General features: G+C 39.8%; 1 protein-coding gene across 1 annotated transcript; it reads left to right on the forward strand.

The window, feature by feature from the left end:
- Positions 1-1,088: 1,088 nt before the first annotated feature.
- Positions 1,089-18,030, forward strand: LOC134071769 (hemagglutinin/amebocyte aggregation factor-like). The gene is made up of 7 exons (XM_062528611.1): positions 1,089-1,152; positions 1,532-1,608; positions 16,081-16,188; positions 16,920-16,988; positions 17,098-17,203; positions 17,574-17,762; positions 17,874-18,030. Exons 3-7 carry the CDS (start codon positions 16,137-16,139, stop codon positions 18,028-18,030), a joined length of 573 nt encoding a protein of 190 aa, XP_062384595.1. The 5' UTR covers positions 1,089-1,152; positions 1,532-1,608; positions 16,081-16,136.
- Positions 18,031-25,904: the final 7,874 nt, after the last annotated feature.

Genomic DNA, 25,904 nt, shown 5'->3' on the forward strand with positions numbered 1-25,904 from the left:
CCATCTGGGCCTTGCAGGGCAGAGAAGACCAGTTCCCCTGGAAGACAAAGGGCCTTTGTTGTCCAGCCTGTCTCTCCCACAGATTTAGATACAAAAGTCCATCCGAGCTTCTTTCTTTCTTTCTGCATGCCAAACTCAGCGAAGCTCAACTGATCTCTGTGAGCCAGTGGATCTCAATTTGCCATCATGGCATGACACCAATACATGTCTTTGCCTGGTTACGTACCGCTGATAGCCTAATGACTTTACCTACTGTGTTGAATTTCTCAATTAAATTATTTTAATATCCTCAAATGATGTTGGCTTTGGAAAATACTCACAAAACTCTTGAAAACGGTCCTTTTTATTGGGCTCGGGCACAGAGCTCAGAATTGGTGTGGAGGTATGCATAATACATTTGTACAATGTTGTGAGGATAAAAGAAACGTTGAGGACATCTAGGTGATTTGGGATTGAATGAGCCAGTATACGACTGAAATTATTTTTATAGCATCTGCTTAGAATGTAGATTGCTAAACTAAATCAGGAAGTGGGCTTTGCTACACTGTGAGCTCTTGCAAATAAGGAAAGGCTTGTGACGACAGCGTGTCCACTGTGCACGTCCACCCAAACATTAATCCAGCTGTTTTGCATGTGCCAACATCAGCAAAGCACAGCAAATACACAATAGAAGCGCTGGAAGATTTCCATACCGGAGGTTTAACACGCCTATTGTGTGGCATAATCTGCAGCCCAACAACACTCGGGGAAAAAACTACGTTTCCCAGATGAGCCCTCTTTTGGCCCTGCTTGAGTGTGAGGACACCAGATGGTGCAAGTTGAGGAGTTTGACTCGTAACAGATGAGCCTGTGGTCCCTGGTCTCATATTGGAGCGTGGGAGAGAGAGAGGGGGGGCTCTTTACACGCCTCAGTCACCCGCTAAATGAATCATGAATTATGAGTCTTACCTGAAGCAGGGTTTAAGTAGGTGTGTACCACCTGGACCAGATTCATGCACAATTAATTGATTGCTCCTGGTTTGGGACTTGCCTAAAGATGTAAAATGGAGACCGCATGGCTTTCATGGCTTGCGTGGCTGTGTAGGTGTAAAATGTTATGATGTTTCGCCACGTTGTTGAACAATGTCGTTTCAAAGTCTAATTCAGATACAGGTGATACAGACATGACTACCTTTCATTTTGTTGCTCATTCACTTGCACATCTTTCATTATTATTCATTTCAGATCTGCACTGATGCACTCATTGTATGACCCTGTCAAAGTCAGCAAGGCAATTGAATAATTTCGCAAATACTTTATAACACTGAGTATACAACAGTGGTGGAGCAAACGTACAGTACCTATAATATGAAAATAATTATGTGCTTGGAATGATACTCCTTGGTGGTTTTAGGGCCTTTTGTTTGTGAGACCCTTCAGGTCCTTATAGTCACCAAACTGTTGAGGAGTAAAGACGTGGATGAATCAGCACGAGATTGATTTTCCCTTTTTTCCCCCTCTCTCCGTCTCAATGATCACTTGAGTGATTCAGAACGGCAAGAAAGTCTTGTGAGCCTTGCCTCACCGGTGTCAGGACCGCCATCGCCGACACCACTTCACTTATAACAAGTAAGTAAAAGAGCGCACACAATCTGACTCTGGGTACTTCAACTGAAATGCCGAAGGCATCCAAAGGTCGATTGTGGGTGTCATTGGGATTGTTCCTGCCCTCTTCAGAAGCCTCTGCAGACTCCACTCATAGCATTGTTTGGTGAATTGCTGCAGCCAGGCATGCTCAGGTAGCCTACTCCACAAAGCTGGCACAAGTAGTGCATTTACCTTTTCAAACGCAAATGGAAAAGGCTAGAATGTGCATTATAATCAGATCTGTTTAACTAGCTCATAATTCTTTCAATCAGACATCTAGGCCTACCTGCTGAACTGAATACTGGACTGACTAGTGTCTGGATAGAGGGGGTGCAGTTATTCAAGACCGACATGTGATTGAGGATTTCGACGAGTGTTTTTGCCCGGTTCACTTTCACTGTAAGACAATTTAGTGTTAATAATGGAAACAACGTTCTTGCTCCAAACTCCGCATAATTGCTACAATTAATGTTGATGCTGCATATGGATCAGTGACAGAAGGACCGTAGTTTCAATGTCGGTTGTGGTTCTAACTGCACCCCCTCTATCCAGACACTAGTCAGCCAAGTAAGGCCTGACTTATATCTGAACTTATATATATCTGACTTATATCTGAATCTGACATGGATGCACAGGGAAGACTCAGTATAGAGCAACCGCCAAATGTAACTTGGCGCAAAAGGAGATGGAGACAAAATAGTTCTTTGACTTAAGTGGTCCTGGCTAAAACTAAAAACTGTAAATCATAAATACAGTGAATAAAGACTTCTATGTAGTGCTTAAAGTAGTTTATTTAATACCAACACCCAGACACAGATACAGTGAGTAAGTTTAAATCAGAATGTTATCTTCCACTTCATCATTCTTATCTTTGCTGTAGGTAGATATGAGTAACCTGACTTTCGCCAGATCCTGTAGTTCGCTGTCTGCTTCACACAAGGATCTGGGACTTCTCGATAGGGTATGTATTTCTGAAGGCGGGTCCTTGTAAAACATCCTCGCATGTGATTTGATAAACCACTTGCCTGTTATCTTGAATGACGTGCTCGGCTTCTTCAAGCTCTTGCCAAACCCGGTCGGAAGAAGAGTAAAAACATCCTTGCCACCAATAAATGTCTTCAAAACTATTCTCTGTTAATCTTTTAAAGAATGAATACTCGATAGATCCGACAAAATGGTTGAAATAGCAGAATCAATGTCAGCATAAGACTCCTCGCTGCGTGCCGCCATTGTTATTTGAATCAAACACTCGCTTCGGCGCTCCTGATTGGTTGCTCATTTTTTGAGCAACCGCCAGGGGTTTGGATTGCCCTCGCGTCCAGACCCTTGTGTGGAGCTCAGCGAAACGCCTCTGGTGGAGCATGGCGGAACTACAAGGGTCTGGCGAGAGTCAGACTAAGATATGAGCATATTTTGACACAATCTCGATGATTATGAAATTAAATTTCTGATGCAAATCAATATTCAAAAACATTATATGAGATCATAACATTCAAAGACTTAGGCTATATTTTAATATATGCATTTTCCCCACAGATGCGTAAAGCTTTCACTAGAGCCTGAGACAGCCTGTTGACCTTCTGTTCAAACACTGAACCTGAGTCTGAACAATCAAAAATAATGTTATTCTAAAATAATTATGAATAATATCAATCTACAAAATGTAATAATTGTGACTGCCACCATTCTTCAGATGTTTAGTTGTGATCTTCATTCTTTGGGCAGCTTCAGGACTCGATGTTTATGCAGACATAGAATTTGAAGCGGCGATCCCTAAGAAGAAAAAAAGTTTTCACCAATTACCTATACACTAATCCAGTGCAAACTTTATGGGCACTGCCATCTTGAATATCGCCATTACTGCGTGCCTGCAGAGTGTGAGGAGTGACACTTGCCTGTGCTTTTCAATGAAAGCATCCTGTCAGAGAATGTCTAACAAAAGATCCTGCTCATGAAAGAAAATGTCAGGTGAAAGGGAACATTAGGTAGATGATGTCAGACTGTGGCCAAAACTTACCGATGAAGGTAATTTATTAACAACATAAGGTATAAAGACGTGTATTAATTACAGCTAACCTCTGCAACAGCCGCCTACGGAACCAACGGGCTACTTTCTTAGCAGCCAGGCACGCAGTAATGGCGACACTGCGTTACTTCCGTGTTTACAGGAATTACAGAAGACACAGTAGTAGCCTACAGTGGAGTAATCAACAGTCCAACCATCATGATGTTTGTAAATTATTCAGTTACATAATTAATGGCATGATTGGTTTTAAAAGTCTAAAATGGAACTGAAAAATCTATGTTTCTCAAACTTAATGTCCTAAGAAACATATTAAGGAAAATGAAAAAGCCTTTTACTCTTGTTTGTTGTTGTGGTAGGAGGAGACTCCAGCAAGGTAGCTGTAGCTGTCAGCCAGCCACTCGAAGTATTCATCAAAGCAGTTCACATATGGGGTCCAGTAACAATAAGTGTGGTGGTGTCCAGGGGCATTGCAGCATCTAAAAGCAAATCTAAACAAAGACAGAGGGCATGCCATTTTCTTAGACATACAAAAAAAATATTTCAAAATGGAAATGTAATGTTTGTACACTTTAGCTACCAAAATACAACACATATCAAGAAATTACTTGCGGTCCTCGTGGTGGTTACTGTGGTAACTGATCATGCTCGTTATGACAGAGTGACTGGAACAGCTGAAGGAAAATGCTTGATCAAAGTTGTTCACCCAACCACTGTCATAGCAGCTTGGGAAGGAGCTGAAAGTTTGTTTGCAGCTGATACTAAAACGTCTGTCTTCGTGGTGGTTGCTGTGGCCACTGCAAACAACATTGAAAGAACATTTAATCTGTGAAATGAAGACATTGCTAAAGCAGAGGCGGACCTCCCGGGTTCAGAAAGTAAAAGTCCTGCCAAGTATTTTATCCAACCATTTAGTGAACCAACTTATCCTAATTGGCAGCCAGGTATCAGATATCACCTGTGTCAAGTCCCCAGGTAGAAAGAATATATGGCAGGGGCCTCATTACAGAAAAATATCCTAACTGCTTGTCCATTAACTTAAGTTTCAAAGATAGGAAAAATCCTATCTTAAAGAGACCCTATGCAACTTTTTCATAGTCATAAAATCGCTTAGAAATCGTTGTTTTGCTTGACTGACCAGTTTTATCGAAAACAGTCACATTTCCTCCTGCCCCTAGTGTCCCTATCCGCTATTACAACCTTGCAACTTTCTGATGAACGATCGTCTGCTGTTTACATCTGGAAGTCAGAGACGCGTAAGGAACAAGAAGAACCACGCTTGCAATTTATATATTTTGGCAGAGACTATTTGCACCCGGGTGTAAATAATGAACATTACTATTTACACCCGGGTGCAAATAATCAACATTACTATTTACACCCGGGTGTAAATAGTGTAATAATCAACATTACTATTTACACCCGGGTGTAAATAGTGTAATAATCAACATTGCTATTTACACCCGGGTGTAAATAGTGTAATAATCAACAATACTATTTACACCCGATGTCTAACATCCATGTTCTCTGTCAATAGGCCTGTGTATTTACCAGCTCTACAGTAGGCTAGGCCTAATAGTTTTGAACAGTTTTTAGCTGTTTTGCCATGTCTGGGTTACTTGGAAGTGATTATACAAATATTAGGGTAATGAGTGGTCATGTGGTAGCTTCATCAAAGACAAGCTACTTTAAAGAGTTGTTTTCTGAGTTGTCTTCCAGGCAGCGCTGCCACTGTTGACTTAAAAACACTTAATCCTACTCCTAACCTTAACCCTAACCTTAACCTAACCTTAACCCTAACCTTAACCTAACCTTAAGGCTGGGATTATACTTGCCGTTAGACCAAGCGTAAGCGTATGCGTCCGTGTGCGACCTGCTGTGTCCTGTGTACAGACTCGCTGCAGCATTACGCACCTTACTGGAGGTCTTCACCAGGGGGAGACTAGTAGCCTAATATCAGATGTGGATGTGGCCATGTGCCATTGTTTACTCTCATGATTGCCCCCAGCTTTGATGTCGATAATGCATCTTGCAGTCACTTTGTTTTGGCAATGATCGCCCCCTACTTTCTTGTCAGTATTGCATCTCGCGGACGCGTCGTGTTCGCTTGCGACGACGTGCACGACCGACGCACCAAACGACCGCAAAATACGCGAGGCAGCCATGATGCGTACACGAACGCGTTGTCTACAGCAAGTCTAAGGGCGCTTACATACTCAACGCATTGCTACGCATACGCGGCCGCAAGGCTACGCATCGCTACGCTTCGGCCGCCATTATGCGTCGATGCGTAGCAAAATGTGTCATCCCAGTTTTTGATACGCGACGCACCAAAACATGCAATACCATGCGTTGTCGGTGGGGGCGATACTCCAATAATTGTTCAGTATTTCAACTATATGTCATATTTACAGAAGAAGCTTTGAATACAGTTGCGGGCAAAGAGTAAAAACTATGTGAAAGTACGAAAATGTCCACATTTGTACCCAGCTACCGATAAATACTGGCAGTTAAGATGGTTGAGTGAGTTCGTGAAGCACAGGATTACCGAGAGAACATTTTCGGTAGGCAATAAATAATCAACGTTGTGTACGTGTGTGTATGAAGTTAATATGCTGTGTGACCTCATCGAGAGGCTGAAATGGGAGAGAGAGATTATTGTCCAATGTTTTTAACAATACCAGTGGTGTTAAATTGTTCAGGGTGTTGATGATTATCGCCTATATATGATGTGAATGTGGATAATACAGTGCTACCCCCTGTTGCGTGAGCGGTGTATTGCGTTTTGCTATTGCCCGCGTTGCTTGCGTTCGCTGTGTACACTATGAAAGGGAGCCCGTCACTCGCGTAGCTAACGTTACTTGCTTGCGTTGCTCGCGTTGAGTATGTAAGCGCCCTAAACGTGCTTTACGGGGCAGTCACACGCTTGCGTCCGCCAACGTATGCCTCATTTTGTCACATTTCCATAAACGCGAACTGATTGGTTTGTCAGTGTTCGAAAATTTGCATACACGGAATTTCATTGGCTGGCGCTTGCGCGATCCGTCAAAAGTTGAACATTTCTCAACTTTTTAGCGGAGGCAACGTATCTCAGGCAACGCATCGGACCCACAATTCAGTGCGGCATGAAATGAAGTCCAGCCAATGTAAAGTGAATGGGAAAACAACGGACGAACGTTGGCCGACGCAAGCGTGTGACTGCCCCGTTACGGGGCAGTCACACGCTTGCGTCGGCCAACGTTCGTCCGTTGTTTTCCCATTCACTTTACATTGGCTGCACTTCATTTCATGCCGCACTGAATTCTGGGTCCGATGCGTTGCCTGGCATACGTTGCCTCCGCTAAAAAGTTGAGAAATGTTCAACTTTTGACGGATCGCGCAAGCGCCAGCCAATGAAATTCCGTGTATGCAAATTTTCGAACACTGACAAACCAATCAGTTCGCATTTATGGAAATGTGACAAAATGAGGCATACGTTGGCGGACGCAAGCGTGTGACTGCACGGTAACCTTAACCTTAACCCACGCCTAAGCGCCTTCCAGGCAGCGTTGGGGGCTCAAAGTCAAAACACAACCTTTCTAACAACTACTGAAGCCTACTTCTACTTAACTCTACTCATAACTGAAATAAAACCAGTAAATCTTTGACAGGTTCAAAAAGCACAAACTCTTATTTGCCGCGAGGTAACGTCATCTAAGAAAAAAGAAGTCATGGTGCGTAGCAGCTACTTTGGCAGGCAAAAAAAAAAAAAATTCATCCGACGTTCGAACCTAGCACCTCGAGCATGGTAACACAGTCACTTTACCGCTGTACTACGCCCCGTCGAAGAGAAGGGGAGAATACTAATTATTGACTTACTTGTTGGGGTTGCTAGGTAACGGTAAACAAAACAAAAAGATCGTGTTTCTTGATTGTGCTTGCAAACGGACGGCTTTACCCGTTCACTGAATAAAGTTTGTGGAAATTTAGCACCACTTTCCCATCTCAAATATAGTTTTAATAATCCTAACTTGTTAGATTTAGGTAGGCCATCTCCTGCCAAGATGGTCCCGCTATGTTGGATAGCACGCATTTCCGGTTTGGGTGCAAATAAGAAAATGCCTCCATTCCACTATTTACACTCCGTATTTTTATATAGCCTATATATGTATAAATATACACGCTAAAGCTGTCGGGGAAGCTCTGCAGAGAAATATGCAAGCATAAAACGAGCGAAAACGAAAAACGAAACCGAAACCAGAGATGAAATCGCCAATCCTGCATTGTTCCTCTTTAAGGACTTAGGGGACTTTTAGGCTACTTTCTGAAACCGGGATGTCCGCCTCCGAGCTAAAGGAAAATTAAAGTACAGCGCACACAATTTACCTAGAAATCCTTGATATGCTGTCAGTGTGTGGGCAGACGAAGTAGACATCACCGTCAAAGTTATTGGCCCATCTTTTGGCTCTCTTGACCCCACCATTGAATTCATCTATAAAATCACAGAAATCATTTCAGCTCTTTTGCCCTGGTTTTTCCTCTGTTCCTTAAATAGTCTGAGGCTATGCTTTAAGTCATGAATTACTTTCCAGATATTGTAGGCCTACCTGTGTCATTGGTCAAGGCAGGGGCCAGAGGGTCATCAGCCATAACATCAGGAACTTCATATGGGCCCTCTGTTGAATAAGCACATGCAACTCTCTCATTGAGGGCCTCAGCTACATGAAAACATGCCATGTTTGCTTAGGATGCGTTGAGAACAAGGGAAAAAGCCTGTATGTCACATCATTGGAGCCATGATGGGGGTGGTTGTAGCATAGTGCTAACAAAGAGGCTACATCAGCTGTGCAACTGAAGCATTGCTTCTGCCGTAAGAATAGGCTTCCACTCTCATCAACAGAATTGGCTACACCTAGGGTGACAGTGGCACATACTTTCAAAAAAATCAGTCATAAAATGTTTTTTTAACGCTAAGCGAACGCAGCACTACAGTTATTGTAAGGAGGCTAGCATACAGTAGGCAGAAAGGTTGTGGGTTGTGCCCTTGAGTTTAACCCTGAGTTGCTCTGGGAAGACTGGCCTAAAGGTCTGCACTCCTGCGGAAGTCCCATGGGTCACAACACAAAAGAGTACGGTGTGGGACATGTTATGAAAGCTCTATGAGGGAGCAGGCCGGATGAGAGAGATGCGTTTGCAGGTGCAGGAGAAACCGATGATTCACTGCACTCCCGCAAATTACATATATGTGCCACGTTACTGCGGGAGTGGGACAGAATGTTGCAGAAAATCTAAAAAATGTGCAGACCTCTAGACCGGCCCTTGTAATAATTGATTCATGTAAGTCGCTTTGGATACAAGTGTAAAAAAACTAAACAAGTAAGTCAGGCTAACAACTGAATAAATTCATTTAACCGTAGACAAGTCTACTGGCCAGTTCGTCAATAATCTGACTCATCTTCTTCATGTGTTCCGTTTCATCTGTCCTAGAAGTGGGAACCAGTGCTTTGGCCGATGCGACTTCTGGAGGACACACACAATAAAAATACAGAAGTAGACTTTACAACTAAGTAACAGATATCAGGTGAAGCCTGCTCAAATCATTCTCAAGCCAGTAAAGTACTAATAACATAACTCATGTCAATTTAAGTCAATTAAAATGAAGATTAGAAACCCATGAATGAAAACATGCTAAGTCTATTTTTGCACTGAAGAGATTTGAAAAGCATGAAGATTTTACTTGTTAAAAATAATGGCCACTACACAAACTAAGTTGCGACGCTAAAATAGAGCACCATTGTGTCATAGCATAGTCTAGTCTAGGGTGCAATTGTTTTGGTTTGAATATTGTTTACATGATCACATCAAATAGAAAATGATACAACCTTATACAACATATTCTAATAGACAAAAATTTGTAGTAGCTAGTTAGCACTGAGTTGAACTGAAAAAGAGTACTGATCAAGTGCTACAGGAGAGGATGTGTGAAGAAGACAGTGCATAACTTCTCAGTAATAATAGCCAATCTGTACATCTGCTTTTTCAGTTGGTACTGTATTTCATAATTCTATGGTATTTTTTCACTTAATGTACAGCAATGTGCGATAGCTCAAGAGGATCATTGTGATTGCAAGAAGGAACATGTCAGTCTTAATTTTTCCACCTTACCTTGAGGAGCAACACAACAGGCTGTGAAAAGTATGCTTGCGATAACAAGTATCTTCATCCTTCAAAACTGAAATAAATTCTATTTTTAGGGAACACTGTTTATGCAATTATCTACTTACAAGTTCTACTTTAATACAGAAAGTGCGCTTTCAAATTAACTTTTGAAACTATTGTCTTTGTAGTAAAAAAAATAGTTCACACTTACCCTCTCTATTACCTTGTTAAGACGGGTTGTTAAGACGGGTTGACACTGTGACTCACTTCTGTCTGGGTATCTTCTGCTCAACTCCAGGGCCAACACTGTCTTATAAATCTACCATCAAGGGGAGTGGTCAGAGGACAGGTGTATAATGGATTTGGAAATATTGTGCAATTAAGAATAAAAAAGAAACCCAGCCTTTACAGGAAGAAAGTCCTGTTGATTATTACTTCAAAAGGCTCTGCTTGACTTTTTTTTTCTTTTCACAAACAGGTCTGGGAAACTGTGAGTGACATGGTAGATTAGATTATATAGATTAGATTCAACTTTATTGTTGAGTACAAGTACAAAGACAAGGAAATGCAGTTTGCATCTAACCAGACCTGCAAAAAAGCAGAAAAGTGTAATGTGATATACAAAGTGTAGACGTGTGGTGCACAGACTGCATGTAGTGCAGTGTAGACAATCGTATTCTGTTTTTTTTTTGTTTTTTTTACAGAAGGTGGTTTGGAATAATATCAAATATAAATGTGTATGTTATAGCAGAAACTTCATATGACCAGACTATAGATACATATAGTGTAGCTACTGTATAGTGTGAACAACATGTACAGATACAGTTGGGCTCATGAGATTTTGAAAGAAAATTGGTGTCCTCAAAGCTTGGATTTTTCCTCATTTGTTTTTATAAGGCATTAAGATCAATTTCCAAAAGATTATTTTCTTTTACCTCTTTTTAGTCAACTATAGTATGCATTATGTAAACGTAGGCCACAACTGTATATATTTCAAGCCCAATTGGTCATGCTCATGATAGTATACTTAAGTATCTCAGCAAACTTTACGGGAAGCGTAAAATTAGAATCTGCTCAGTAAATTAAATTAAATGAGAATCTGTCATGCAGTCTCTCAAAGATCAGTCTCTGCCTATAAGTGCAAGTAAGTAGGCCTATATCAAGTATTTAAGTACCAAGTATAGGCTAGATATATAGACCTTTATGTATATTTATCAATATGAGCCAAGTATAAATCAATTTAGCGTACAGTATGTCTGATCAGTAGGCTACACAAAACACAGGCAAGTTCAAAATGAGAATACTTTTTATATTGCATTGCTTGTTCATTTTAGGCCTAAAGAGCCTACACGTGTACACATACACATTAGAGAATGAAAGGAAACATATATATATTTTAATCTGAGCCCTATCTTTTCATCTTGTGGGTCTACATCTTGAAACTATGACAAGCATCTGCGTCAAAGTAAGCCACTGGTTTTCACCACTGTCTCACTGGCTCATTGTAAACTTATAAGTGTCTTACCTACATAGATACAGTACACATGACATGTCTAAATAAATTGTGTGAACACAATTACAGAGGGCCATTACATCCCTCCTCAGGACAGGCACCTTAATACATTGGGTATATTCAAAGGTTTTAAAAGGACACCTTTTATAACTTCAAAATATCTAGATATTAATCTGGGTTCGCACCCATATAACTTCAGTGAGCACAATGCTAATGTATATTATAATTCCAACACAACTCTGAAGATAGCACAAGCAAGGAAGTTCCAGTGAAGGAAATATGAATTTGGCCAAACCCAATCTTGTTTGCACTCTTATTCATGTTACACTTTAACATAACTTTACTGATTAAAAACAGCTTATGATTTGCCTGGATTATATTGAGTGGTGGGTTATGTTTTAACAGCATTTCTGTCCATTGTAATAGCAATCAATAATCCTGGTTGGCAGGTGAACATTATTTATATTCTAAGGAAAACAGGGTGAGTTTTATTGGACTTTTAGCTTATCACCTTACCAACCTAGTTTATAACTTTCAAATTACTTAAACCAGAAATTGCATTGTGGAAAACAAATAATACAAGAACGAAGAACAAACTACCCCGACTGTTATGGAGTTTGAGTGCCATTCAGCAAGAGAGGGCTTCCAGTGAAATGTTTTGTGCACCAAACCTCACCTTGTCCAAACATAAATGTCTGAGCCATAATTTGAAATCAACAAACTTTTGCACTCCTTGATGTTTGAATAATAGTTGTAAAAAAAAAGAACATTAGGGGTGGTGACAGATTAAGACTAAAGAGAAACTTTTTATACAACAGGCCATGACATATCTATAGGACTAAATTAAGAAATTGACTTCAGTCCCTTGTTCTTTTGTTTAACCCGTTTAATTCCCATTTTTTTGCAAAATTAGGGGTGGTGACAGATTAAGACTATAGAGAAACTTTTTATACAACAGGCCATGACATATCTATAGGACTAAATGAAGAAATTGACTTCAGTCCCTTGTTCTTTTGTTTAACCCGTTTAATTCCCATTTTTTCGCAAAATTTCAGTACATGGATTTTACACAAACATCATGCACATTTTAATTTTATTTTGGTTGGTGAAATGTAATGTTATACTTGGTCACAATTGTGACCAATGGGAAACAACATAGTCCTTTTTTGGAAAAAAATATCAATAAGTCAATAAAGCCCATTTACACACTTGAAATCATAAAATGAAAATAGTGATGACAGTGCCCACTAAACTCAGATTAATGCTACGTTTTTTGCTCATAACTTTATTATTGTGCATATAACAAACATGTTATTGGTTATCACAACACACAGAGCTAGAAGATAAACTAAATGAATCCATCAAAAAATGAAAAGGCTTAGATTGACCATCATGTGAAGGTGTGTCTCCTGTTCAGACTGTGCGTATTCATTGTGATAACCAATATGAACATGTTTATTATGCACAATAATAAAGTTATGAGCAAGAAACGTAAGCATATGTATCTCATTAATCTGTGCTTAGTGGGCTGTCATATTTTCATTTTAAGATTTCAAGTGTGCAAATGGGCTTTATTGCCATATGATTTTTTTCAGTAAAGGAGTAGGCTATGTTGTTACCTGTCAGTCACAATTGTGACCTAGTATAAAACATAACACTTCACCAACTTAACCAAAATAAAATTAAAATGTGCAAGATGCTTGTGTAAAATCAATGTGCTGAATTTTTTCCCGAAAATAAAATTGGAATTAAACGGGTTAAACAAAAGAACAATTACAGAAAGGGACTGAAGTCAGTAGTCAATTTATTCATTTTGTCCTAGATATGTCATGGCCTGTTGTATATATATATATATATATATATATATAAATCTCTGTGTAGTATAGTCTTTTTTTTTCTTTTGTTTGCAACCATTGTTCAAACATCAAGGAGCGCAAAAGTTTGTTGATATCAAAATATGTTGACAGTTGTGTTTGGACAAGGTGAGGTTTGGTGCACAAAACATTTCACTGGAAGCTCCTTCTTGCTGAATGGCACCTGGTCAGGATAGTAACCCAGGCAAATCATTATCTGTTTTTAGTGTGTGCAAACAAGATTGGGTTTAGCCCAATTCATATTTCCTTCACTGGAACTTCCTTATAGGGCTTGTGCGATTTGCGTTGAAATCATAATGTGCATTGGCATTGTACTCATTGAAGTTATATGGGCGCCAACCCAGATGTTTAATATCTCGATTTTGAAGTTATAAAAGGTGTCCTTTTAAAATCATTGAATATACCCAATGTTTTAAGGTGCCTGTCCTTTTTCCTGAGGAAGGATGTAATGGCCCTCTGTAACTGTGCTCACACAATTTATTTGACAGAGACATGCTACATGTGTATCTCTGTAGGAATCTTCTCCATGCTGTCAGGCCGTTATGATTTTACAATGAGCCTGACAGTGGTGAAAACCAGTGGTTTACTTTGATGCCGATGCTTGATAAACAATTTCAAGATTTAGACCCACAAAATGGAAAAATAGGGCTCTGATTAAGATATATTTCCTATGTTTCCTTTCATTCTCAAATGTGTACTGTACTGTATGTGTACACGTGTAGGCTCTATAGGCTTAAAATGAACAAGCAATGCAATAGCCTACAAGCAGTTTATGGAAATGTACAGTAGGCCTACTGTTGGTGTACTCATTTTCAACTAAGCATACTCATTTTGAACTAGCTTACATTTTGTGTACTGACCAGGGATACAGTAAATTGATGTATTGGCTCATAAAAGTATACATAAAGGCCTACAGTATCTAGCCTATACTTGGTACTTAAACTTAAATATACTGTACTTAACATACTTACTATACTTACTTGTGCTTGTAGCCAGAGACTGATCTTTGAGAGACTCCATGACAGATTCTCATTTAACTCAATTTATTTTACTTAGCAGATTCTAATACTCTTCCCATAAACTTAGTTTGCTGAGATACTTTAAGTATACTACTGTATCATGAGCATCAAAAATTGGGCTTAAAATATATACAGTTGTGACCATAAGTATACATACACATGCTATAGTTGACTAAAAATAGGTCTAGAAAATCATCTTTTGGAAATTGATCTTAATGCCTTTTTTAAAAAATGAAGAGAAATCCAACCTTTGAGGACACCAATTTTATTTTTTTAAAAACTCATGAGCCCAACTGTATCTGTACATGTTGTTCATACTACATAGCTATACATACTGTATCTATAATCTGCTCATATAAAGTTACTGCTAATATACACATATTATTGAAATTGAATTTATTTTACTAAACCACATTCTGTAAAAGAAAAACTGTATACACTGCACTACATGTGTATCCTGTCCTGTCTATGCACCACCTGTCTACACTTTGTATATCACATTGCACTTTTCTGGTTAGATGCAAACTGCATTTCCTTGTCTTTGTACTTGTACTCTGCACAGTGACAATAATGTTGAATCTAATATAATATAATATAATCTACCATGTCACTCACAGAAAAGAAAAAAAAGTCAAGCAGAGCCTTTTGAATTAATGATCAACACCAGGACTTTCTTCCTGTAAAGGCTGGGTTTCTTTTTTTATTCTTAATTACACAATATTTCCAAATCCATTATACTTGAGGTAAACACCTCAGACCTGTCCTCTGACCACTCCCCTTGATGGTAGATTTATAAGACAGTGTTGGCCCTGGAGTTGAGCAGAAGATACCCAGACAGAAGTGAGTCACAGTGTCAACCCGTCTTAACAACCCGTCTTAACAAGGTAATAGAGAGGGTAAGTGTGAACTATTTTTTTTTACTACAAAGACAATAGTTTCAAAAGTTAATTTGAAAGCGCACTTTCTGTATTAAAGTAGAACTTGTAAGTAGATAATTGCATAAAAAGTACTGCACATTTGATTTAAGGGTGTTTTGAAGAAATCTTACCTAAAAATAGTATTTATTTCAGTTTTGAAGGATGAAGACACTTGTTATCGCAAGCATACTTTTCACAGCCTGTTGTGCTGCTCCTCAAGGTAAGGTGGAAAAATTAAGACTGACATGTTCCTCAATATTTCTTGCAATCACAATGATCCTCTTGAGCCATTGCACATTGCTGTACCTTATGTGAAAAAAATACCATGAATTATGAAATACAGTACCAACTGAAAAAAGCAGATGTACAGATTGGCTATTATTACTGAGAAGTTATGCACTGTCTTCTTCACACATCCCCTCCTAGCACTTAATCAGTAGGCCTACACTTTTTCAGTTCAACTCAGTGCTAACTAGTAGCTACTACAATTTTTTGTCTACTAGAATATGTTGTATACAAGGTTGTATCATTTTCTATTTGATGTGATCATGTAAACAATATTCAAACCAAAACAATTGCACCCTAGACTAGACTATGCTATGACACAATGGTGCTCTATTTTAGTGATTAAAAACACATGATCACCGCAAAGGGGCCATTCATAAAAGCTAGGGGGGCGCCAGGAGCCTCGCAACTCAGTTTGTGTAGTGCCCATTATTTTTAACAAGTAAAACCTTCATGCTTTTCAAATCTCTTCAGTGCAAAAATAGACTTAGCATGTTTTCATTCATGGGTTTCTAATCTTCATTTTAATTGACAATTTAATTGACTTTAATTGACATGAGTTATGTTATTAGTACTTTACTGGCTTGAGAATGATTTGAGCGTTTTCCCCTTACAGTGCTTCACCTGATATCTGTTACTTAGTTGTAAAGTCTACTTCTGTATTTTTATTGTGTGTGTCCTCCAGTAGTCGCATCGGCCAAAGCACTGGTTCCCACTTCTAGGACAGATGAAACGGAACACATGAAGAAGATGAGTCAGATTATTGACGAACTGGCCAGTAGACTTGTCTACGGTTAGAAATGAATTTATTCTGTTGTTAGCCTGACTTACTTGCTTAGTTTTTTTTACACTTGTATCCAAAGCGACTTATCAATTATTACAAGGGCCGGTCTAGAGGTCTGCACGGGACACATTTTTTAGATTTTCTGCAACATTCTGTCCCACTCCTGCAGTAACGTGGCACATATATTTAATTTGCCGGAGTGCAGTGAATCATCGGTTTCTCCTGCACCTGCAAACGCATCTCTCTCATCCGGGCTGCTCCCTCATAGAGCTTTCATAACATGTCCCACACCGCACTCTTTTGCGTCGTGAGTGACCCATGGAGCTCCCGCAGGAGTGCAGACCTCTAGGCCAGTCTTCCCAGAGCAACTCAGGGTTAAACTCAAGGACACAGCCCACAACCTTTCTGCCTACTGTATATGCTAGCCTCCTTACAATAACTGAATTGCTCCGTTCACTTAGCGTTAAAAAAACATTTTATGACTGATATAATTTTTTTGAAAGTATGCGCCACTGTCACCCTAGGTGTAGCCAATTCTGTTGATGAGAGTGGAGCAATGCTTCTGTTGCACAGCTGATGTAGCCTCTTTGTTAGCCACTATGCTACAACCACCCCCATCATGGCTCCAATGATGTGACATACAGGCTTTTTCCCTTTTTCTCAATGCACATAAGCAAACATGGCATGTTTTCATGTAGCTGAGGCCCTCAATGAGAGAGTTGCATGTGCTTATTCAACAGAGGGCCCATATGAAGTTCCTGATGTTATGGCTGATGACCCTCTGGCCCCTGCCTTGACCAATGACACAGGTACAATATCTGGAAAGTAATTAATCACTTTAAGCATCGCCTCAGTCTATTTAAGGAACAGAGGAAAAACCAGAGCAAAAGAGCTGAAATGATTTCTGTGATTTTATAGATGAATCCAATGGTGGGGTCAAGAGAGCCAAAAGATGGGCCAATAACTTTGACCGTGATGTCTACTTCATCTGCCCACACACTGACAGCATATCAAGGATTTCTAGGTAAATTATGTGCGCTGTACTTTAGTTTTCCTTTAGCTCGGAGGCGGACATCCCGGTTCCAGAAAGTAAAAGTCCCCTAAGTCCTTAATACTGTAGGAAGATAGGATTTTTCCTATCTTTGAAACTTAAGTTAATGGACAAGCAGTTAGGAAATTTTTCTGTAATGAGGCCCCTGCCATATATTCTTTCTACCTGGGCACTTGACACAGGTGATATCTGATACCTGGCTGCCAATTAGGATAAGTTGGTTCACTAAATGGTTGGATAAAATACTTGGCAGGACTTTTACTTTCTGAACCCGGGAGGTCCGCCTCTGCTTTAGCGATCTCATCATTTCACAGATTAAATGTTCTTTCAATGTTGTTTGCAGTGGCCACAGCAACCACCATGAAGACAGACGTTTTAGTATCAGCTGCAAACGAACTTTCAGCTCCTTCCCAAGCTGCTATGACAGTGGTTGGGTGAACAACTTTGATCAAGCATTTTCCTTCAGCTGTTCCAGTCACTCTGTCCTAACGGGCATGATCAGTAGCCACAGTAACCACCACGAGGACCGCAGGTAATGTCTTGAAATTCGTTTTTAGCTAAAGTGTACAAAAGTGACATTTTCATTTCAAAATCATTTTTTTTGTATGTCTTAGAAAATGTCATGCCATCTGTCTTTCTTTAGATTTGCTTTTAGATGCTGCAATGCCCCTGGACACCACCACACTTATTGTTACTGGACCCCATATGTGAACTGCTTTGATGAATACTTTGAGTGGCTGGCTGACAGCTACAGCTACCTTGCTGGAGTCTCCTCCTACCACAACAACAAACAAGAGTAAAAGGCTTTTTCATTTTCTTCATGCTGCCCTACAAAGCAAAAACACATTAACTGCAAATTGTTATGAAGATTGATATATTACCAAAAATAAGTTAATGTAAAGTAACAAAACCTCCACATGTCCAATAATCCACCTACAGCTACTTAGGTTGGACAGCAGGATTACTTTAAAGGTCATTTTCTTTTTCAGTTTGCACTCTGCATAGTTACTGCCTTTTTGCTTTGTAGGGCAGCGTGTTTCTTAGGACATTAAGTTTGAGAAAGATGTTAGGTTTCTCAGTTCCATTTCATTCATGCCATTGATGTACTGTAACTACTTTCCAAACATCACGATGGTTGGATTGTTGATTTCTCCACTCTAGGCTACTACAGTCTCATCAGTATAGGTACCTGTAACTGGTGAAAACTTTAAAAGTAATTTTTTGAAACTTTTTTTCTTCATAGGGATCGCCGCTTCAAATTCTATGTCTGCATAAACATCGAGTCCTGAAGCTGCCCAAAGAATGAAGATCACATCTAAATATCTGAAGAATGACAGTCACAGTTACTACATTTTGTAGACTGATATATCCATAATTCTTTTAGAATAACATTTATTTTGATTGTTCAGACAGTTTGAACAGAAAGTCAACAGGCTGTCTCAGGCTCTAGTGAAAGCTTTACGCATCTGTGGGGAAAATGCATATATTACAATATAAGTCTATGGATGTTATGATCTCATATAATGTTTTTGAATATTGATTTGCATCAGAAATGTTATTTTTGGAAAACCACCCCTATGTAATAATCATCGAGATTGTTTAAAAATCTACTAGCCTGGCTAGCGCCTACCACTTCTCAATGACACGTGGTCTGGTAACCAGACGTTCATTTTCTTGTATTTGAAGAAATACCCAGATCCGTTTATTCGGCGCCATGGATGTCTTTCAAATTTGTCTGTGCATAGCTCATCATCTTCTTGCTTTCCCCCCTGTTCAGTGATTGTGATAAAAAAAAAATAGGGCCTTAGTTTCCAGGCTGCCTTAGCAGCATGAATCAAATTGTACGCAAGGCAGCATGGGAACACCCAGGCTGTACCTACAACAACAATAAGACTGATGAAGAGGAAGGGAGCATTCTGATTCACTGTATCTGTGTATGAGTGTTGGTATTAAATAAACTGCTTTAACCCTCTATGGTACGGTGTTGCCTGTAGGCAACATAGCCTATTTTGCCTTGTTGTAATAAAATGAGGCATCCCTTAAATAAGTTAATACCACTTTAAGAACTGGACAACTCAATACTAACCAATTGAAATGCAAAATAATGGTCACATGACTCACAGGCTGCTAGTTTGACACTTCTTTCAGCACATGCACACGTTTGGCTGGGTGTCATATTTTCACCCGAGAAAAGTGTGAATTTCACTAATTTCCCTCAATTTTGCATCCTTCAAGAAAATGTACAGCCTTCATTGACAAGCATAGATGTATTTTCAATCATTTTTTTGTACATAAAATAATGTATATTTTAGAAAATAGCAAAAATCTGTATGTTGCCCACAGGCAACATTGTACCGTAATGGAATCACAGTAGGCCATACTTTTTATAATTTAGGGGTTGGAGGGTGTTTTTTACTCATTGTAATGCTTTTTTCTACTTGTAATTTCAATAAATAGTCATTTAAAATAATATACATGATGATTTGAACATATTATAGTTTGATTATGATAGTGTTCCACAGTGGTACAATGTTGCCTGTGGGCAACGGGTGAAAATGATATGATACTTTTTTGCAAGAAATAGATAATATTATGGTGTAAAAACTACATAATTCTGCTTTCTATGTCTCTGGCTATATAAAAATATGTTCTAAACAAATATGCCATATTCTTTTGTATAAGAAAACATACATAGTTTAATGTTTTCCATTATGGTACAATGTTGCCTAGAGGCAACATTTTTATAAAAACAAAATAAAAAATATTTTTAAAAAAATCTTCATTAATTTTGTTAAAGTGACTATTTCTAAGCAGGAAAAACATTACAAAAAAAATCTAACCCCCCCAGATCATAATGCGTACCATAGAGGGTTAAGCACAACATACTGTAGCAGTCTCTATTCAGTGTATTTCAGATTTACAGTTTTTAGTTTCAGCCAGGATCCCCTAAATCAAAGAACTGTTTTGTTTCCATCTCCTTTTGCGCCAAGTTACATTTGGCAGTTGCTCTATTCTGAGTCTTGCACATCCATGTCAGTTAAGTCTAAGGTAGGGATTGCAATGAAGATCTTCCCAAGGGTGCTGAATATCAGGGATATTCTCAGACCCTGCCATACCTCTCTCATGACCAACAACCAGCTGGCTCAGAATGATAAAAACATGGATATCCTAAAGATTTGCTAACCCTGGAAATCCAGAGTTCTCGCAAGAATACAATTTGAATTGTGTCTGCAAGATACTCTGGCCACGAGCAATGATGCATGTTACGTTTACCCCAACCATCAGGGGTAACAATCAAATCGGTGTATCTGATATAGGCAGGCCAAAGGCGAGCTAAACTGATGACGACAACGCTGCATCGTTCAAACTCAGTACACATTGGTCGTAGTGTTATCCAATTGCGACAAAGTCCGGAATCAGTCAGAGTAAACATTGGTCGTACTGTTATCCAATTGCGTGTATGTGAGATGTTCAAATGCACGCTTGGTGCCTCCCCTCGAGTTGGGTCATAACATTATTTGTGGCCAGGCCAATCTGAAAGATTCCAGAGTCTGGTTTACAACCAGGCTAATGATTTGCATCATACCAGAAATAGACAGGTAGGTCTCCCAATTACAGCTCTGTCCCAATCCTCATGCAGCATGTCACTCTGATAATATCTATGCAAAGGGAAATCACATAAATAGTTTTCCTTGAAATCAAGTTGATCGATTTGGTTCATTCTTGGTGCATACGTCTTTGCATTTGGAATTGTGGATTATCAAAATAAAATGGTAGTTATATCAACTGTCTCTGAGCTCTGAGCACACTATGTGTGTGTGTGGGGGGGGGGGGGGGGGGGTTGTATGGTGTATATGTGTGGTAGGGGGAAGGGTAATGGTGTGTGTGGGATGTCGTACCTGTGTGTGTGTGTGGGGGGGGGGGGGGGGGGGCATGGAGGGCGCATGCTGTGTGTGTGTGGCCGATGGGTGTGTGTGTGTGTGTGTGTGTGTGTGTTGGGGGAAGGGTGGATAATGGGGTGTAGAGGGGGTGTACTCGTGTGTTTGTGTGGGGGGGGGGGTATGTGTACAATCAATTTATGTAAATGTACACATAAATTAATTAATTGTATACCACCACCCCCCATGTATGGAATTTCTGGAAACTTGTGAAGTCATGGAGCAATGGTGAGATGACTATGCCAAGTAATCAGGTTGTGGTACATTAGCAGGGATGGACTGGACTTGGATTGATCTGACTGTCATTCACAGTGTGTGGTGGAACCTCTGTGAGCGGTTTTCTCTCCCACGGGTTAATGGGTGGTCTCAGTCGGGCACTCCAGTGACTCTGTCGTGTTCCCATGTTGGATGGGTCAAGCACAGGGGCAGGAAGTTGTCATGATGACTGGTCACAAAAATGTGTCCTGTGGGTCTTTGTTAGAGGCAGAATTATGATTAATGATGAGCCAGGGCAGGAACAGACGTTTACACAGACATGCAATTACCCTTAATTAGCATCAGTGGTTGTGTGATGTGTGAGCCTCTGGTGACGCAAGGGTGAAATAGATTTCCCATCGCAGCAGATTCCTGTTTTTCCTTCTATCACAGCCAGTGGTCTTAATACTCAACATCTGTTGTATCAGCAGTTTACTGGCAAAGCTTCGTTTATCTCCTCAAACGACAAAAAAAAAACATTAAAATGCAAAAAGAGGACGAAAAAGCTGTTGTGTTTGTATACAGTGCCTTTACCATGTCTGATTTGCATAGAAAAGGCAGTCACGTACTGTATGCCCATGTGCATGTCCAGGCACAGATTTATCGCACTTGCTGGAATGGACAGTTCAACAAAACTAAAAACGATTCTGTGGTGTTTTCTTGAAATCAGTTTTCCCCCCATGAGTGAAAGAAAAGCCTGTCTCGTGCAAAAAAGTGATAAGCCTCTCCTACAGCATTTAATTATGGTGATACTCAAATGCCAGTGGTGGAATTTCATATTCTCTGACCTTTTGTGGATCCATTTAGCACAAAATGCACTCCCATGAGCTTATCTCACTGTGAAAAAAAACCCCACCTGGTAAATTCTATCGCCCCATGATCTGAACATGATAAATACTCTTTCAAAGCTACATTAAACCGCATAATTTCATGGGTGTCTGGCTAAAAGTTGAATATATAAAACTAATGGAGTTATAAGAATCCATGCATAATTCATGCTATTCTTTGCCGTTTTTAGGGGATATATTGTTGAGATGTGAAGCTGAAAAATGGTTAGAAACACGCCTCATGCTGAAAGGACTGGTCCGCCACCGCGCTTATCGCTTCATTTGAGAATTGAGCTGATTTGAGATGATTTGTGTCACTAGCAGTTACATTTCAGCCCAGGTGCTCAGGCCTTGGAGAGTCTTCGGGTTGGTAAGTTAGAGCGTAAGTGCGAGCTGTGCATATTAACATAATGATCCACCCAAGGAGACGGCTGCTGCAGCACACTCGCTCTTTACGAATGCTGTGGCTGAACGTGAGCTATCTGAGTACACAACCAAGTGGTCCAGTTGTTTTTGATCAGTGTCTGCACTGCAGGTCATGTGCAGTCTACCTTTTTAAAGAAGGCTTTGAAAAATCACCAGAATAACTCTCACCCACTCCACTCAAAAAAAAAGAAAAAAAAAATTTTGAGTCAAAATGTATGGCTTTCACCTCAGAAGTCAGTCATTATTTTAATCTAAAATCTATTTTCAAACCACATCCCAGGTGATTATGTTCAGTTTCTAGTTATTTTCTTTCCTGCATACAGCACACTGAAAATGTATGTAATTGGGACTACCTGTTACCTCTGAATTGATTGTTTTTGTAATTATATGTAATAGGTAATCAAACAGTATGACGCACTCCACTAATTAGTTTTCTCCCAGGGGGGAGTAATGAGAGTCGGAATCCAGACATCTCTACCAGAGTGGAAGTCTATATTTATCCCATAGGACAGCAGAAAATAAGCAGCAAAAGTAGTTGAAAACATAATTAAATGTTCTACACCTAAAAACAACACTATATTTATCTCTCTTCAGTGCATTTTAAAATCTATAAAGCATGTGTTGGGTGGAATCATTGATATTGATATTTATGGTTGTCTTACTTTCGGTGGACTGGCATACAGGACATTTTCCATTTTCCTGGCCACACCTCGGGGCCGATAATATTTATGTATTGAATTAATTTATGTGTTTTTTTTTTTAACGTATATATTTTAAATGCCCAGCAATTGACCCAACGCAAGGACAGTCAGTAGCCCATTTGTTCACTTTCTGTATTTAGGTTGACCAAAAACACTCTTTATCAGGTCCGCCTAAGTCAAAATGGATAAACGAACCACATGTAGGTGGATCAAATTCAGTAGCTTCAGCAGTAGCTGACACTGCAATCCTATTTCAGCATCAGGTTGAACTTGGAAGAAGAGGCAGGTGATTCACTGTACATCCACAAATTAAATATCACGAATCACTCCCAAAATGTAATTGCTTCTTCCTTGGGTCATTTCAGACCTTCCCTGAAAATTTCAGCAAAATCCATCCATAACTTTTTGAGCTATCTTGCGAATAAATAAACAAACAAAGAGACAAACAAACAAACAAACCCTGATGAAAACATAACCTCCTTGTAGGCGGAGGTAATAATTATAATTGAGCTGGATATTGTGTTAGGCAGCATTAAAGGAGCCTAACTGATGAATATTGTCGTTCTTTCCTGCTGCTCCGCTGTTGAAACTCGAAATCGAAAGCATGACAGAGGAAGAGGGCACCACTAGGCTGCTTCAGATGTTAATGTCTTCATACAGAATGGATGCCAGCAAGTGTGCTACAGAAGCCTATAGCCTACATTCACCACCAAGAAACTTAAAATCAGACATTGGGCAGTCTTTTTAAGTTTGTGTGTGTCAAGTGCTCCTTTTGTGAGATGGAATGCAAAACTGAATATCCCTCCTGCATATCCTGCAGGCTTTTGCGGGCGGGAGTGGGACCTAATGTTGCAGATGCGGGCAGGAGTGGGACTAAAAATGATATATTATTGTGGGAGTGGGAGCGGGACAGAATGTCATGGGAGCAGGCGAATGCAGGACTGAAAAGTCTGTCCCGCTCAGAGCTCTATTTTCATGCACAAGACAATTACCACAGAAATATAATAATAGACTTTTAGGTTGCAAAATATCATTGTTGTCATTGAGAAAATCCCAGAAAATATTTAGGATTTTTTTTGTCAGTATTTCACACCCCCGTTTGTGAGGGTATTCGGGAGGAAGATATTTAGATTCTTTCATTCATGATAAGTCAGTGTTGAATCTGTCTTTTTGGCACACTATGCATACTAAAGGATTCCGTTCTGATAAACTGACAAGCAAAAAACCAACAATGAGTCAGCACCAGAGTCAGAGAGAGGGATACGTTCTCATCCCTGTCCAGGGGTCACATTGCCTCAACAGTTGAGGCGCTAGAGAGACTCATTCTATTAGCATGGTAGCCTGACAGCTGAGGTCTCAGACAAGGCATTCATGTCCAAGGTACAGAGGGAACGGTGAGCCGTCTGCTTATTCAAGGTTATCCATCCGCTTTATATTCCTCTGTCTGACTTCCACGCTCCTTGTAAGAGAAAAGACATTGTGAGAGAGCGCTTCGAAATGGTAAGAAAAAGATATTTGGTGATCCCAGCAAATGTGTGGCCTCGAGCGAAGAAGAGACTGATTTGAATTTCAGAAAATAACAAGAAATGTTCATGGACTGTTTCTGCAATTTACATCTTACTTGTCTTTTTTTCCAGATCCGCTTGACTTCTCGCTCACTCTCTCTGCCTCGTGCTGGTGATTGAAAATGCGACAGAAGAAAGGTTGAAAGTTTGACATTCATTTCTGAACAGATGTCATGACAAGACAAACACTAGATAAACATTTTTTTTGTATGAACAAGTACACTGACAAAGGATAAGGGACAAATAAAACACACGTCTCCTCGTGTGCCAGGGTCTCCTTGAAGGAAACTTCAGGAATTGTGGCTGGTATAATCCAACAGTTAGGCACCTACTGCGATTTTAAACCCTCAGCAGCACCACATGACTTGTGGCTGATGACCTCAAAGTTGTCCTGAGGGAGACACTTGTTGAATGTGCAACAGCCTGAAATGCCAGACAGATAAACAACCTGCATTTAAACAACCGGTACATCTATTCCACATGACTTAAACATACATCTCTCAGCAGAAGCTTAATAACACATGCATCATAAGTTATGGCCTTTTTGTATGACTTCTTGAAGTAATGAAAGAAGACATGTTCTAATATTAGCCTACATGCTCGAATATTATGTTTCATTTTGCGTCCACAGCTTTCATGATTATTGCTCATGGCTATTTATCACCACTCCGTAATCGTGTTTGTAGAAAATATAGTTTCCACTTGGCAGACAGAGTATGCCGATGGAAAAAAAAACCTTGTTCACAACAGAGAAGAAAAGCATATAGACATGTTTAATACACATGAAGGTCTCCTCCCACATCCCCCCAGCGGTTTGAATTATGGAACTGTCGGCAAGGGTCCAGTCGTCCTCAATATGCCCTTGTGATTCAATGCGGAGTCTTACAAGATAAGAAATGACCCCCAAAACACTGATAAACTGCGGAGTGTGTACACTAAGATTAATCGTACCACCACAATGA

This window comes from Sardina pilchardus, chromosome 23 (genome assembly GCF_963854185.1).
Source record: "Sardina pilchardus chromosome 23, fSarPil1.1, whole genome shotgun sequence".
NCBI classification, from domain to species: domain Eukaryota; kingdom Metazoa; phylum Chordata; class Actinopteri; order Clupeiformes; family Clupeidae; genus Sardina; species Sardina pilchardus.